Source organism: Arabidopsis thaliana, chromosome 4 (genome assembly GCF_000001735.4).
Source record: "Arabidopsis thaliana chromosome 4, partial sequence".
In the NCBI taxonomy this organism is placed as follows: Eukaryota; Viridiplantae; Streptophyta; class Magnoliopsida; order Brassicales; family Brassicaceae; genus Arabidopsis; species Arabidopsis thaliana.
The window spans coordinates 6,448,338-6,462,187 of NC_003075.7; the positions used below are offsets into that span (position 1 = coordinate 6,448,338).

The 13,850-nt window shown below is 37.3% G+C and overlaps 4 protein-coding genes and 1 pseudogene across 13 annotated transcripts; all 5 read right to left on the bottom strand.

Annotated features, from left to right (window-relative positions):
* Positions 1-645: 645 nt before the first annotated feature.
* AT4G10410 (Leucine-rich repeat (LRR) family protein) lies at positions 646-1,661 on the bottom strand (the record flags this gene model as incomplete). Its single annotated transcript, NM_117109.1, has 3 exons — positions 646-807; positions 882-1,087; positions 1,238-1,661. The coding sequence occupies 3 exons, from the start codon at positions 1,659-1,661 to the stop codon at positions 646-648; spliced, it is 792 nt and encodes a 263-aa protein (NP_192779.1).
* Positions 1,662-2,979: 1,318 nt separating this feature from the next.
* AT4G10414 lies at positions 2,980-4,379 on the bottom strand (annotated as a pseudogene). The gene is made up of 4 exons: positions 4,120-4,379; positions 3,356-3,445; positions 3,165-3,274; positions 2,980-3,075 (listed from the first exon to the last, which is right to left on the bottom strand).
* Positions 4,380-4,473: 94 nt separating this feature from the next.
* AT4G10420 (FBD / Leucine Rich Repeat domains containing protein) lies at positions 4,474-5,872 on the bottom strand (the record flags this gene model as incomplete). The annotated part of the gene is made up of 3 exons (NM_117110.5): positions 4,474-5,014; positions 5,099-5,245; positions 5,318-5,872. The coding sequence occupies 3 exons, from the start codon at positions 5,870-5,872 to the stop codon at positions 4,748-4,750; spliced, it is 969 nt and encodes a 322-aa protein (NP_192780.4). The 3' UTR covers positions 4,474-4,747.
* Positions 5,873-6,365: 493 nt separating this feature from the next.
* AT4G10430 (TMPIT-like protein) lies at positions 6,366-9,809 on the bottom strand. Of its 9 annotated transcripts, NM_202800.1 has the most exons (11): positions 9,462-9,736; positions 9,305-9,383; positions 9,132-9,226; positions 8,946-9,050; positions 8,777-8,856; positions 7,821-7,911; positions 7,634-7,741; positions 7,460-7,546; positions 7,038-7,106; positions 6,764-6,904; positions 6,366-6,590 (listed from the first exon to the last, which is right to left on the bottom strand). In NM_202800.1, the coding sequence occupies exons 1-10, from the start codon at positions 9,657-9,659 to the stop codon at positions 6,773-6,775; spliced, it is 1,044 nt and encodes a 347-aa protein (NP_974529.1). In that variant the 5' UTR covers positions 9,660-9,736; the 3' UTR covers positions 6,366-6,590; positions 6,764-6,772. The 9 variants fall into 9 exon arrangements, with proteins under 9 accessions (NP_974529.1, NP_567356.1, NP_001328461.1 ...); NM_117111.5 differs by having other exon boundaries at positions 6,476-6,904; positions 9,462-9,809; NM_001340666.1 differs by lacking the exon at positions 7,038-7,106 and adding an exon at positions 6,989-7,037 and having other exon boundaries at positions 6,476-6,904; positions 7,149-7,546; positions 9,462-9,809.
* Positions 9,810-11,201: 1,392 nt separating this feature from the next.
* AT4G10440 (S-adenosyl-L-methionine-dependent methyltransferases superfamily protein) lies at positions 11,202-13,755 on the bottom strand. Its single transcript, NM_117112.2, has 5 exons — positions 12,924-13,755; positions 12,634-12,844; positions 12,271-12,568; positions 11,723-12,190; positions 11,202-11,643 (listed from the first exon to the last, which is right to left on the bottom strand). The coding sequence occupies exons 1-5, from the start codon at positions 13,593-13,595 to the stop codon at positions 11,391-11,393; spliced, it is 1,902 nt and encodes a 633-aa protein (NP_192782.1). The 5' UTR covers positions 13,596-13,755; the 3' UTR covers positions 11,202-11,390.
* Between the last annotated feature and the right edge of the window lie 95 nt (positions 13,756-13,850).

Sequence of the window (13,850 nt, forward strand, 5' to 3'; positions counted from 1 at the left end):
AGATAAATGAGATTTTGGAACCTCTGCAATATATCTTTGACACATTGTATGATACAATTTGTATCATAGAGCCTTAGACCCTCACAAGTTCTAAGAATCAAATAAGATTAACATTATGTTGTCAAACTTAGGTCTAAGCAACAAGATTGTATATCTCCTAGTTATAAACTAGTCTTAAAGTTTTCAGAGATGGAAGAGAAACCACTGCAAGTAGGTAAGACATTCATTACCTGATCTTTGTTGGGCAATCAGACGAGTCTAGATGGAACTTATAGAATCCTATTATATAAATGAAAACATTTAATGATTCAAAACCTCAATAAAAGATAAGCTCGCATGTTGTTGAAGCTCGGGAAGAACGTGTCAACTCCGTTATCATCTCGAGTTTTGTAAACAAACGTGTATCAGAATCGATTGTTGCAGTGCTTAAGCGACAAGCGTTTTTCAAGATGTAAACCGCAATATCTGTGTCTTCTGGTCTTCCTAAATATTCTGTCCAGGTGAACTTTTGTAGACTCGACAACATGCATTCAGGAACAGTACTCGGTTGATCCCATAAAAACAGACCAAAATTCTGATGATGATCCTGAAGTCAAGCAGAAGAATTAGATTTGAACAACAAAATAATGTACAAAAGAAAACAAGTTAAACGAAGGAACTTACATTCATTTCAGAGAGGCAGCTTAGTTCACGTAAGTTAGGAGAGTCTTTGAGGACCTGGACAAGGACATTCCACGGATAATCATCCCATACAGGTAGCGTCAGATGCTCAAGGTGGTTGAAAATAAAACCGTCACCAAACATAGCCTGCGAACGAATAAAAAAAAAGTATAAACAGAGAATTTAAAGAGCAAGATCAAAGATAGATTGAAACTGATTACCTTAGAGGATATTGTTAGATACTTGACAGAAGTGATTGATCCGATGAGACTCTGAAGATCAGTGGATCTAACATCGACGTATGCTACCGTTAGCTTAGGCATATTCTCGATCAAACATGGGTGACTATCATAATTACGATCCTCAAGTTTGAAATACTCTAAAGAAGGAGTATCTATGACAAACTCATCTACATCACAAGTATAACCTATATAGAGTGACAAACGATGCAAAGATGGGACAATAATAGTCAACTTTAGAGTATTGTCATGATGATATAAATTCACAACTAGATCTTCAAGAACAGGGCAATTAGATAGAAGCCGCTGAAGAGATGCGTCACTGAAGACTCTCACACCTTTAAGTTCCAAAGTTCTCAGAGAGGGAAGACAAACCATCGGAGGAACATCCAAGATAATCCCACCATCGAGTTTCAAGATCACGAGAGACTTGCAGGTATACAAGCTACTTGGCAATATGTGTTGCTTCTCTGGACAGTAAATCTCCAGCTCACGTACGTAGCGAGAAACAACTACTACAACCCACATTCTGATATCTTCAGGGTTAAAATATAAACCACTAAGCTCAAGACGGAAGCTTTCTATAACTGGAGCTCTATGTAATGGCAGATTTCTATCAAGAAAACACTGTAAACTCTTGAATTCAGACTCTGAATAAAGTTCATCACCAAACTCAAGTTTCGTCAACCACATCCAAAGAAACTCCCATCGTTTCGACAAGATACTAGTTGATACAGCAACTTTAGTCGGAGCTAACGACATTATCTTAACCAGTATTTCATCAGGTAACCCACTGATTCTGTCCATATCTTTACAAAAATCAAGAAAACACAATAAATACTTAGGATTTGTCTCAAGCCAACCAAACAAGAAAAAAAACACAGAAGAACAGGAGACAAACCCTAGAAAGCTCTGGATTGTTATGTAATGAGACTATTTCAGTAAATTCTCAATTTTTCCGCCTCTGAACCGGAATCATAAGGGTAAATCAAAACCGCCTCAAGAACTGCGGAAGATTTTTGGAAACTCTATGATTCTGCTGAATAAAAAAATTAAGGGAAAAAAAGGTTTAGGAATACTGTCTTTCTTGTCTTTTAAGAATACTGTCTTATTTTTTAACACTATCATCTTCAAGATGTTCATAGTGATACAAGATATGGAATTACATATCAGAGAAGGAAACCAAAGACTCGAGATCCTTCTTAAAATTGTTTCCTATGTTTTCCTTTTTAGATTTGGTATTTTAACATAATTATGCTTAGAGTCGGTTGTAAGGGTTTCTCTATAAAAGGAGACTCAAACAATGAATAAAATTAACTTCCAAGAATTAACCTTAATCTCCAAGAGAGCTTAGGGTTAAGAGGAAGCTTATCTTTCAATCTCTTGTTCTTAAGCTTTAGCAACGGGTCCCTTAACAAGAGCTAAGGCTAAAACATTGGCTCATAACACATAGTTTCTTTTTAATCACAGGATGTGAATTTTGTGGCCTACGAAAACAAAAATTTATGAATTGCAAAAAAAAGAAAAGAAAAGTGATTTTAACAAATGAGACCTGTGATCATCAGTGTTCCTATTGTGTTTATGAAGTTCCCAACAGCCATCACTACCAGAAGAATGCCACAAACCATCATTTGAAAAGCGACAACATTTATTTTACTTTACTTCCTATTTTTTAGTCTCTGTTCACTATTGAATTAGGATTTGTCGGCCTATACCGGGAATAAACCCGTTGAAAACAATGCCAAAAGAGTGAAAATAATATACCTGCCATTCATTAACAACTCCAGTTACTGTTTTTCTTAGCAACAGCAGTCCAACGTATGCTTCAAACACCTGAGTTTTAGCAACAAATTGTTAAGCCCAATAAGTTAAACAGAAAACCTCAAGACTATTGTGGAAAAAGCAAAGAGGTTCTACTATACAAGCCATCTAAGAGATCTCATTACATCAGATAATCTATTAAATATATTGACTTTCAAATATATACATAGAAATGTTCACAGTTGTTAAAAAGAAGGAAGACATTAAACGCTTTAAAATGTTTAAGCATAAACTTGATTCATATATTTACACAAAAAAAAAAGCTCACCTGTAATATGAATAGCATACATAAGAGCCATAGTTGTCCGCCAACGCCAGCTGTTTCTCCCCATACAACATACATTCTCTTAGCCTGAATTTTAACCACAAGGCACACTTTAGAGCTATTTTACAAAAGCGAATACAAGTTTGGACCGAAGAATAGAATTGCACATAATAAGGCACCTTTCCTAGTGCAATGCGAGTGTATAATCTTTGGCGTTGATATCTGTTTTATAGAAGCATGGCGACACCTCTTGCATCATAGCCCATTGTAGGAAAAGATGGACTCCTCTCTGTCGAGGATTGAACTTCATCATGGCATTTACTATGTGAACTTTTAATCTGCACAAAAAAGAAATAACTCTGATCATTACCTGTTTCTGGACACAGTTTGGTTGACCTTTGCTTTCCCAAGTGAGGCTGACAAGGGCCAGAGCCATGGCACAATAGTGATGATATAGCCACCTGCAAAACCAAATCAAGTTCAGAGTTTAATTCACTCCCAACAGATGAGATAAGCCAAACGAAACACCACTACATGAATACATATATAGAGATATCCACTGCATAATAATAACAATACTAAACACCCCCAACCATTGAGGACTCCGTGGAAGCTAAAGTTCTCTAATCCTAATCATGAAATACTTGACAAAACCATATATGTGTATGCTAAAGTTCTCTATGTGTATGCTTCTATGCCAAAATGAAAGAGACCCTTTAGAGGGAAAAATCCAAATGTTTGCCAATCACCATGCCACATGATGATGCATTTGATATTTTACAACATTCAATAGTCATCATTTGCTAACTGCAAAGCATGTGCGTTGTGGATATAGAACTCAAGATCCACACAGTAACATGACACAACACTTAGAAACCCAATATTCTCTAGACTTAGGTACGTCCTATGACTTCCATAAAACTACAGATGTGCTTGGTCGAGCATAGGACAGACGTTCAACATATAGCATGACGCATCACTCTGAGATACACACATACAATGAAATAACATTCTATGGCCTTCACTAGCGACGCATGAGACACAAAGAACACTCCAAATTCAAAGAACTTGACAACACGAGCAAAGAAAAACTTAAGAGATCATAACAGTCATAATCGAACGATGAGGAAACATATAAGAGTACCATGGACGAATATTGCTCCCCTTAGCTCTTAATATGTTCTCTAGCATAGCTAACCCAGCATAGAGAAACAACAGCCAAGCCTAGTAAAAAGGATAAAAAAATTACATTTTAAAGCAACCCAAATCATACTCAATTATCTCGTAGAGCTGGAGAGGAGATGCAGGCAAACATCCACCCCAATAATAAGATCTAAGGTTTAATAATGTTTCAGGGGGAAAAAAAAAAGGAAAAGAAGAGCAGTCTTGTCTTGTCCTGTTCCATGGCAACAAGAAAAACAACCACACTTAGATAACTCTGAAAACATGAAATTGACATTAAAGGACACATGCAAGCAAAAAAAAGTACCAACTCTTAAGCTATTGTATTCTTCTTTTTAACTTTGAGCTGAACATCTTTACGCAACGCTCAAACTTTTCTGTCTGACATACAAGGTATATCTCCATTATACATAAACAAGCTTTCTGTCGAAAACGAGTTTTAAGAGATGGAAAAGAAACCATACAAGTAGGAGAGTAAAAGAACAAGACATTCATGATCTGATCTTTGCTGGACAATCAGACGAGTCTAGATGGAAACTAGACCCTATTTATAAATGAAAACATCTTAAAACTCAAATCCTCAAGAAAAGTTGAGTTCACATGTTGTTGAAGCTCGGGAAGAACGAGTCAATTCCTTTATCATCTTGAGTTCTGGAACCAAACATGTATAAGAATCGATTGTTGCATTCCTTAAGCAACAAGCGTTTTTCAAGATGTAAACCGCAATATCTCTGTCTTGTGTTCTTCCTAAGTACTGCGACCAGGTGAACTTTTGTAGACTCGACAACAAGCATTCGGGAACAATACTCGGTTGATTCCAGGGAAACATACGCATATTCTCATAACTCTGAGATCAAGAGAAGAATCAGATTTTTTTTTTTAAACATAATGTGCAATAAATAAGAAATAATAGCTAATAGAAGAAACATACGTCATCTAGTTCAGAGAAGTACTCTAGTTCTTGTAAGTTAGGAGAGTCTTTGAGGAACTGGGAAAGGAGATTCGACGGGTTCTCTTCCAATACATGTAGTGTCAGACGCTCAAGGCGGTTGAAGATATAACCGTCACCAAACATAGCCTGCGGACGAATAAGAAAAGTGTTAACAGAGAATTTAGAAAGCAAGATCAAAGATAGATTGAAACTGATTACCTTAGAGGATATTATAAGCCGCTTGACAGAAGTGATTGATCCAATGAGACTCTGGAGATCAGTGGATCTAACATCGACATATGCTTCCGTCAGCTTAGGCATATTCTCAATCAAACATGGGTGACTATCATAATTACGATCCACAAGTTTGAAATACTCTAAAGAAGGAGTATCTATGACAAACTCATCTAAAACACGCTTATAACCTATATAGAGTGATAAACGTTGCAAAGATGGGACAATAACAATGAACTTTCCCATATTGTCATGATGACATAAATTCACTACTAGATCTTCAAGAACAGGGCAATTAGATAGAAGTCGCTGAAGAGATTCTTGTTTGAAGTAGTTCACACCTTTAAGTACCAAAGTTTTCAGAGAAGGAAGACAAACCATTCGAGGAACATCCATGAGAATCCCGCCATTGAGCTTCAAAATCACGAGTGACTTGCAGGTATACAAGCTACTTGGCAATATGTTTTGCTTATCCTGATAGCAAGAACTATAAATCTCCAGCTCACGTACATAGCGAGAAAGAACTACTACAACCCACATTCTGATATCTTCAGGTTTCAAAACCGAATTACTTAGCTTATGACAGAAGCTTTCTATAACCGGAGCTCTATGTAATGACAGATTCCTATCCAGAAAACACTTGAATTCAGACTCTGAATAAAGTTTACCACCAAACTCAAGTTTAGTCAACCACATCCAAAGAAACTCCCATCGTTTCGACAAAATGCTAGTTGAGACAGCAACTTTAGTCGGAGCAAACGACAGTATCTTAACCAGTACTTCGTCAGGTAACCCACTGATTCTATCCATATCTTTAAAACAATCAAGAAAATGTCACCGATCCTGAAAAAGGAAACACAAGAAAACACGCAATAAAGACGAATTGTCTCAAGCGAACCAAACACAACCGCACAGAGGAACCCTACAAAGCTCTGGACTGTTATTTCCAGTGAAATCCAGTAAAGTCTCAATTTTTCCGCCTCTGAACCGGAATCAGAAGATAAATCAAAAGCGCCCGAAGAACTGCGGAAGCATTTCTAAAAACTCTACAATTCTGAATCGAGAAAGGGAGAAAGAAGAAGAAGAAGAAGAAAGGTATCAGAGCTTCGTTGTGACACACTGACACAGTGACACAACACTTGACTGGGTTTTGGAAGTGTTTGATACCCAAGTGGGCCTGGGATTGGGCCTAGCTCTTCTTGTTTAAGGATACTTATTTTAACACTATCATCTTCAAGATCTGACACTTAAAAAATTCCTACAAAACCCAGTCAAGTGTACAAATACAACATCAATTATCAAATATCAACTGCCACTTCCATTTACACAGAAAAAGGATGGTCACAGTTTTATTTTATCCGTGGCCTAAAAACAAAAAGGACAAAAATTTATGAACTGCAAAAAAAGCAAGATTTTGAACAGATGAGAGACCTGTGAAGTCTAATTAAGCTCTGCTCTGCTTTTACTTCTCTTCATCTTTGCCTTAACTCTTGACTTTGCCATCAGTGTCTCTACTGTATTTATGAAGTTCCCAACTGCCATCACTACCAGAAGAATCCCACAAACCATCACCTGAAAGCGACAACATTCCTCTTACTCTACTTCCTATTTTTTTAGTCTTTATTCTCTATTGAATCAGGATTTGTCGGCCTATACCGGGAATAGACCCGTTGAAAACAATGCCACGAGAGTGAGAAAAATATACCTGCCATTCATTAACAACTCCAGTTACTGTTTTTCTTAGCAACAGCAGTCCAACGTATGCTTCAAACACCTGAGTTTTAGCAAAGTTACAAACAGAAAACCTCAACATTACCAGCATGAACACGTGCAAAGTTTCTTTTTGATTGTTGTGGAAAGAGCAAAGAGGTTCTACTGTACAGGCCATCTAGAGAATTTTGAATGGGAAATATTGACTTCCGAATTTATACTTGCGACAATACATAATCTATAGTTTTGAATGAGTTTCTTTGCCTCTCCAAAGCCATGGAAACACAGTAGTTAAAAAGAACGAAGTGATTAAAATATCAGTAAACCACTCTAGCATGGTGCCACGGTAGAGCAAATGAAACGCGTTAAAATGTTTTAGCATAAACTTGATTCATCTATGTACAGAAAAAAGCTCACCTGTAAAATGAACAGTATAGGACATAACAGCCATAGTTGTCCATCAACTCCAGCCGTTTCTCCCCAAACAACATCCATTCTCTTAGCCTAAAACATAAACCACAACGCAAACTTTACAAAAACAAATAGAATTTTGAACTGAAGAGAAAAAGTGCACATGACATAAGAAGGCACCTTTCCTAGTGCAATGCGAGTGTATAATCTTTGGCGTTGATATCTGTTTTGTAAAAGCATGGCGACACCTTGCATCATAGCCCATTGTAGGAAAAGATGGACTCCTCTCTGCAGAATTGAAGTCATATATAATATTTACTTTGTGAACTTTTTAGTCTTCATAAACAGATATAAGTCTAAGCATTACCTGTTTCTGGACACAGTTTGGTTGACCTTTGATTTCCCATGTGAGGCTGACAAGGGCCATAGCCATGGCACAATAATGATGATATAGCCACCTGAAGACCCACATCAGGTTCAGAGGTTAAAGTCACCCCAACTTATGAGAATATTTCGAACAAAAAAAGCCAAACAAAACACCTAAGTCAATCCAGATAAAGAGATTCTCTCCGAATTCAAACCCCCACAGAAAGAGGATTCCGCAGATGCTAAAGCTCCCTATATTTACCCATGAAATATTCAGATATCTAATTTCTACTTGACCAAATGATTAACCAATATACTAAGTGTACTCTGAAGAGGTACCAACAACATTACTGTCAAAACTAAGTTATGTCCCCTGACTTTCACCAAGCAACACATGCTTGGTAAATATAGGAACAACAACATTATCATGGCGCATCTATATCTATCTCGGAAAATTATGCCCTATAACTTTATATATATAGTGTAACAGATGCACTGAGAACATTCCCAATTTACCAAGAGCAAAGAGAAACTTAAGAGACCATAACAGTTATAATCGACTGAGGAAAAGTACCATGGATGATATCCACATAAGAACCCTTTTATTTTTGGGCAAAGTTGAATATAGAACCTAAGATCCACATACTGTAGGTTGTAGCGTGACACAACACTCTTAGAAACACAATAGTTTCCACACTAAATTATGCCCTATGACTCTCATTAAAGTTCACATGTGCTTGGTGAGCATAGGACCAGAATGACACATCACTCCGGACTTAAATTTTATGTCATATGGCCTTCACTAGCAACACCTGCCCTCAGTTAACAGGTCCTTAAATCAAAACTACCACAACACAAGAACACTCCCAAATTCAAAGCAACCAACAGTAATAGCAATGAGAAACTTAAGTGATCATAACAGTCATAACCGAACGAGGAGGGAACGCATAAAAGTACCATGGACGAATATCGCTTCCGTTAGCTCTTAATATATTCTCACGCATAGCCAACCCAGCATAGAGAAACAACAGCCAAGCCTAGTAAAAAGATAAAGATTCACACTTTCATCTCAAGAACCTCCAACACATACAATGTTCAAACAACCCAAAACCAAACTCTTAAATACCTCATAGAGCTGGACAGGAAACGCAGGCAAACATCCACCCCAATAATAAGACCTAAGGATTAAAAGTGTGGCAGGGAAAAAAAGAAAAAGAAGAGCAGTCTTGTCCTGTTCCATGACCAAAAACAAGACTCATCAGGACACAAAATCAACACTGAAGAACACATGCAAGCAAAAAAAAATACTAACTCTGTAACGATTGTATTCTTCTTTAACTTTAAGCTGAACATCTTTACGCAAAGCTCGAACATTCACAGGTCCACAAAACATTCTCACAAAGCGTCCTGCTTTCACTCAAATAGGTCAATCAAAAACCAAAACTGAATCCAAGATTAGACTTTTGAAGTGAGCATAGAAGAAACCTTGTGGTTTGGATGGGAGAAATGAAGATGTTTCTCCGTCAACAAGCATGCATCTAGCACGATGCAGATCTTCCTCAAGCTAAAAAATAGATGAGAAATTTCAATAATTGATGAAACGAAATCAGAGGAAGAGATAAGAGATTTAAGAAGACAATGCCTTTTCGACGAGCTTAGGATCGAGATTTTTGTTGGAGACGATAGTAGAGTGGAGACGACGGATAGAGGAATCAACGGCGGAGGCTTTTTGACGGAGAGAGAGCTCTTGTTGAGAAGAAGATGAGATGAAAGAAGCGGCGGAGTCATGAAGCTCTTTGACCTCATCTATGATTTGTTTAACTTCTTCTTCAACTTCCATTGATGGTTGATGATTGCGAAGACGAGATCGGATTTAGTTATCTTTGTGGAGATGAAGAAAACAGAATTTGATTGAAACTGGTTTGTTCTGGAAAACGCAACAACAAGAAATGTTTTTTTTTTTTTTTGTTAGTGTTTGCGTTTGAGATCAATCACACGCTTGTTCACACAATCACACCCACACATTTTTTTATACAATTTAGTCAAATATATTTGTGCGTTCACTTTCATAGTGTTGTTGTTTAGTTTATTAAAGCCCAAAAAGCTAAAGATTATTTTAACATTTGATTCAACACCAAAAGAAAAATCTCAAAGGTGAGTGAAACAAGTTATAGAGCATCGAGCAAGGGTCCATAGCCTATTGCAGCTGCTTTCTAGTTCAACACTTGTTCTTGCTCTTGTGTTTGTGGTGTTGATGGGACCATGGAATCTGTTTGATCTCAAAACAATGATTTTAAGACGCTGCAAAGCCTTCAGCTAGAAAGGGAAAGTGTTGTTGATGTGATTTCCTTCTACATTAAGAAACTTTAGGCTTGTGCAGTTTACTAGAGATCTTGGAAGCTTCCCACTTATTTGGTTGTTGCCAACATCAAGTAGTACTAAGCCATTTTCCATGTCGGAAAGTATCCTGGTGAGGTTGTTGTTACAATGTTTTCAACGTTGTAGCATATTACAAGCATCTTGGAATTGAACCATTGAAGTTGTTGTTTGATAGATCAAGGAGAGTCAGTCAAACTGCTTTGTAGAATGTAAGAGGGATGCTAGTGAAGTTATTATTTGATGCAGCTATTATGTGGGTGTTAGGTAGAATAATAGGAAAATATCCTTGAAAGGCGTTTGAACTCATATCTAACTCTGAAATTAACGAATTAAAGATTATTTTTGGCGTACCTTCCAAGGAAACGATGGAGTTGTGAGAGAGATTTACATGGACCATAGAAGACAGATTACATTACAACTCGGGCACTCTTCCTTTAATTCTATTCTTGGAAATGTCTAACCACCATAATACTTGTAAGTCCTTGATATACATGGGGAACTCGGTGATGTTGCAGCTCGACAAAAGTAGATGTGTCAAATTTTTCTGAACCGGTACCAACCATTGACACACTATTTCCGGAAAGATCTAAATAGTCTAGAGACCGGTACCAGCTCGGTCTTTGTTTTTTCATATATATCATATAATTATAAAAACTACAAAGGAGGAGATATGTATATACTCTTTTTTGGGTATCAAAAGAAATTCATATACTGCGCTTAATGATTTATAACAATGGTACGGGCCAATCATACTAGCTTGACTCGGCAATTGTGCAAGTCTTGCGTTTATGTATCGAGTACCGACCACATATTTGTTCCACACTAACACGGACACACGAGGACTAATTAATTATGTTATTGGAGACTTTGGAGTGGACTTGTTTCACAAATAATTTAACTAGACGTCGTTCTTACTTCTTACGTCCACTGATATCGAAATCGGTTTGTTCTGGAGAACGCAAGAAGAACAGTAATATATTTAAGTGTTGGTTCAATTTCAATTTTTCAGAAATAGGTTTAAATTAAAAAAAATTGTTAACTTATAAATTACGTTAAAAATGTTGTCTAAACCTAATAGTCATTAAACATGATTGAAAAAGAAAAAAAAATAAAATAAAAAATCAGAATCTGCGTAAAGTAAAAAAAACACAACAACAACAAAAGAGTGAAGAGTTCCTAGAGAGTTGGAACACTAGTTGTTGTTGTTGTTGTTGTTGTTGTTGTTCTTGTCAGAAGGTTGACCAGTCCAATAAGTTTTAACAGCAACAAGAATCTTCTCAGGATTAAAAGGACCTTTCTCATGATCAACAATTTGACTCTTCCACTTCATTCCCTTCACTATCTTCTCTACCTTATTCAACGTCTCCACATTATCTCTCAACACAACTGTTCCTTCTGGTCTCAAAATTCGATCCATCTCCAACAATATCAACGTCAAATCACACCTTAAAACATACACAAAGAACATTCCATTAGTCGCGTTTCACGGATATAGTTTTGAGTTGGAAGACCATGAAACTTTACCTATGTTCGTATAAGCTGAACAATCCTCCTGCATGAATCATATCATAAGTTCTTGGATACGTTGAGAATCCTTCACACCAATCTTGATACGTCCCTATCAATCCACGTTCGTAGATCACACCTAACGTTTGTTTCTCTGCATCGACCGGGACAACGTTCATGACCCATGAGGGATATTTCAGCATGGAAGCAGCGAATCCGCCGAGAAAAGCGTTCATGTCCATAATGTTCCTGAATCTTCCATGTGAAAGCTCAGGGACTATCTTCTTGTAATGTGCTATTCTCTCTTTCCAAACCTCGTTGTCTTCTCTAAATTTCTCCGCGTTCATTTCTGGTATAGTTCCTCTGATGATTCTTGGAGGTACCGCGAATGCTCGGTCTGGCCAATCCTCGAGTGCACCGCCTGCTGAATCATCTGGATTGTTTGTTTCTGGTAATGGTGTTATACAAGTTTCCAAGTCTTTGTACCTAAAACAGAGAAAACCAAGTTTTGACATTGTTCTTTCACAAAGTTAAGACTACATTTTCGAGATGTAAATTAGTATTACCAAGCGGAATCCGCGTTATCTGAGCTGCATATCGGAGGTGACTTATTGTTTTGTTTGAGCTTTTTACACTCAATGTGATTGAGAGGCTTTTGCCAAATTGATAAGTCACCTTTTTCAGTTACTTTCTTCCAGCAAAGACTCTTTGCTACATCTTCTATTGAATCTTGCTCTTTCTTCAAATCCTCCTCTGTTCTCTCCCACCCTCTCCAGTACTGTTTCCAGTTAATCGGTGGTCCCGAGAGGATCCAGTAACCGCCCGGTCTTAAAACCCGGTCGACCTCCATAAGGTACAAACCATCTACAAAAGATTTCAGTGTTATGTTTCTTCCTCAGCTATGAACAGAAACAGAGTCAAATCATTACCATTTTTAAACCAAGGGATCAAACAACGAGAACAATGAGCAAGATCAAAAGCTCTAGCTGGATAAGGAAGTCTTCTTGATCCCATAATCCCGATTATCGCAGGAACTCCGCGTTCTAAAGCAAACTGTACCTGAGCTTCATGAGTGTCTCTTGGAGCAAAAGACACAGCCATAATGTCTCTCTTCAAGAGGTAAGCACCAAAACTTGCAACCTAATATAAAAAACAGATATTGAATCAAACAATGATCAAAAAGAAGTGTATACGTATACTCTTACAATGAAACACTTACACCACATCCAGTGTCAATAGCTGTTCTGATTCCACCATCAGTAAGAGGAATAAGCCTAGCAATATCATCGATATAAGCATCAGCTCCACGAGGAAACATAGTACCACCACCAGGGAATCTAAAGCGGTCACCTTCAACTTGAATCCAGTTTTGAACTGCTTTCTCAACACTAAGTTCCTTGTGAGGGATATTGTCATACCAAGCATAGTCTCTACTTTGTGGCCATTTAAATGGAATCTTGTAGTTTGGTGGAGGAGGAATCAAACAATAAAGAAGCTCATCTTTTACAGGACAATGTCTTTCTCTATATTTCATCATGTTCCTATCGAATCTTCTTCCTCTTTGTCGGTCTTCACAAGGAGTGTACTCACTGAGAGATAATTCACATGGTTCAAAGTACTTAATGGTTTGGTTTGTTTCCTTTAACTCAATCTGATTATGGCTTTTGAAATCTAGTTCAGCTGACTCTGAAGATGAGGAAGAGGAAGAGGACGAAGAAGGGTTTGATTGCGTCTCGCATCCGAGCTTCGAGATAGAAGATGGGACGGTATTGGCTTGCCATGCACCTAAAACATAGAACAAAATGCAGAGTCCACTTACACCAAGAATCAAAGTTAGTTTCTTTCTTCTTGCTTCTGTTTGGTGATGATGACCACTGTTCTCTTTCGCCATTCTTGAGTGCAAAGACTGAATCTTTATCTAAGATAGAGACTGAGACAGAAACAAAAAAGAGGCAAAATCAAATCCTCTTTAGATGGTCATAGTGGATTTTTTGTTAAGGAATGTCAAATGTGAATCATAATGTTAGAAGATTTATTGAACAAGATAGAAACATAAACAAAAATAAGGTAAAAAAAAAAAGAGATTTGTCTCTAATTCTATAGAGAAAAAAGAGCTAAGAACAGTTACTTAGAGAGAAAATAGGAG

Bases quoted from the DNA above. Each gene is read 5' to 3' on its own strand.
- AT4G10430 (NM_202800.1), bottom strand. From the start codon at position 9,659: ATGGAAGTTGAAGAAGAAGTTAAACAAATCATAGATGAGGTCAAAGAG. The intron at 8,857-8,945 runs GTATTTAAGAGT...TCTTTTTACTAG, and splicing joins TTCCTGTCCAGCTCTATGAG to GCTTGGCTGTTGTTTCTCTA. The intron at 7,742-7,820 runs GTAATGCTTAGA...TCAATTCTGCAG, and splicing joins CAAACTGTGTCCAGAAACAG to AGAGGAGTCCATCTTTTCCT.
- AT4G10440 (NM_117112.2), bottom strand. From the start codon at position 13,595: ATGGCGAAAGAGAACAGTGGTCATCATCACCAAACAGAAGCAAGAAGA. The intron at 12,569-12,633 runs GTAATGATTTGA...AATCTTTTGTAG, and splicing joins GATCCCTTGGTTTAAAAATG to ATGGTTTGTACCTTATGGAG. The intron at 12,191-12,270 runs GTAATACTAATT...TCTCTGTTTTAG, and splicing joins GATAACGCGGATTCCGCTTG to GTACAAAGACTTGGAAACTT.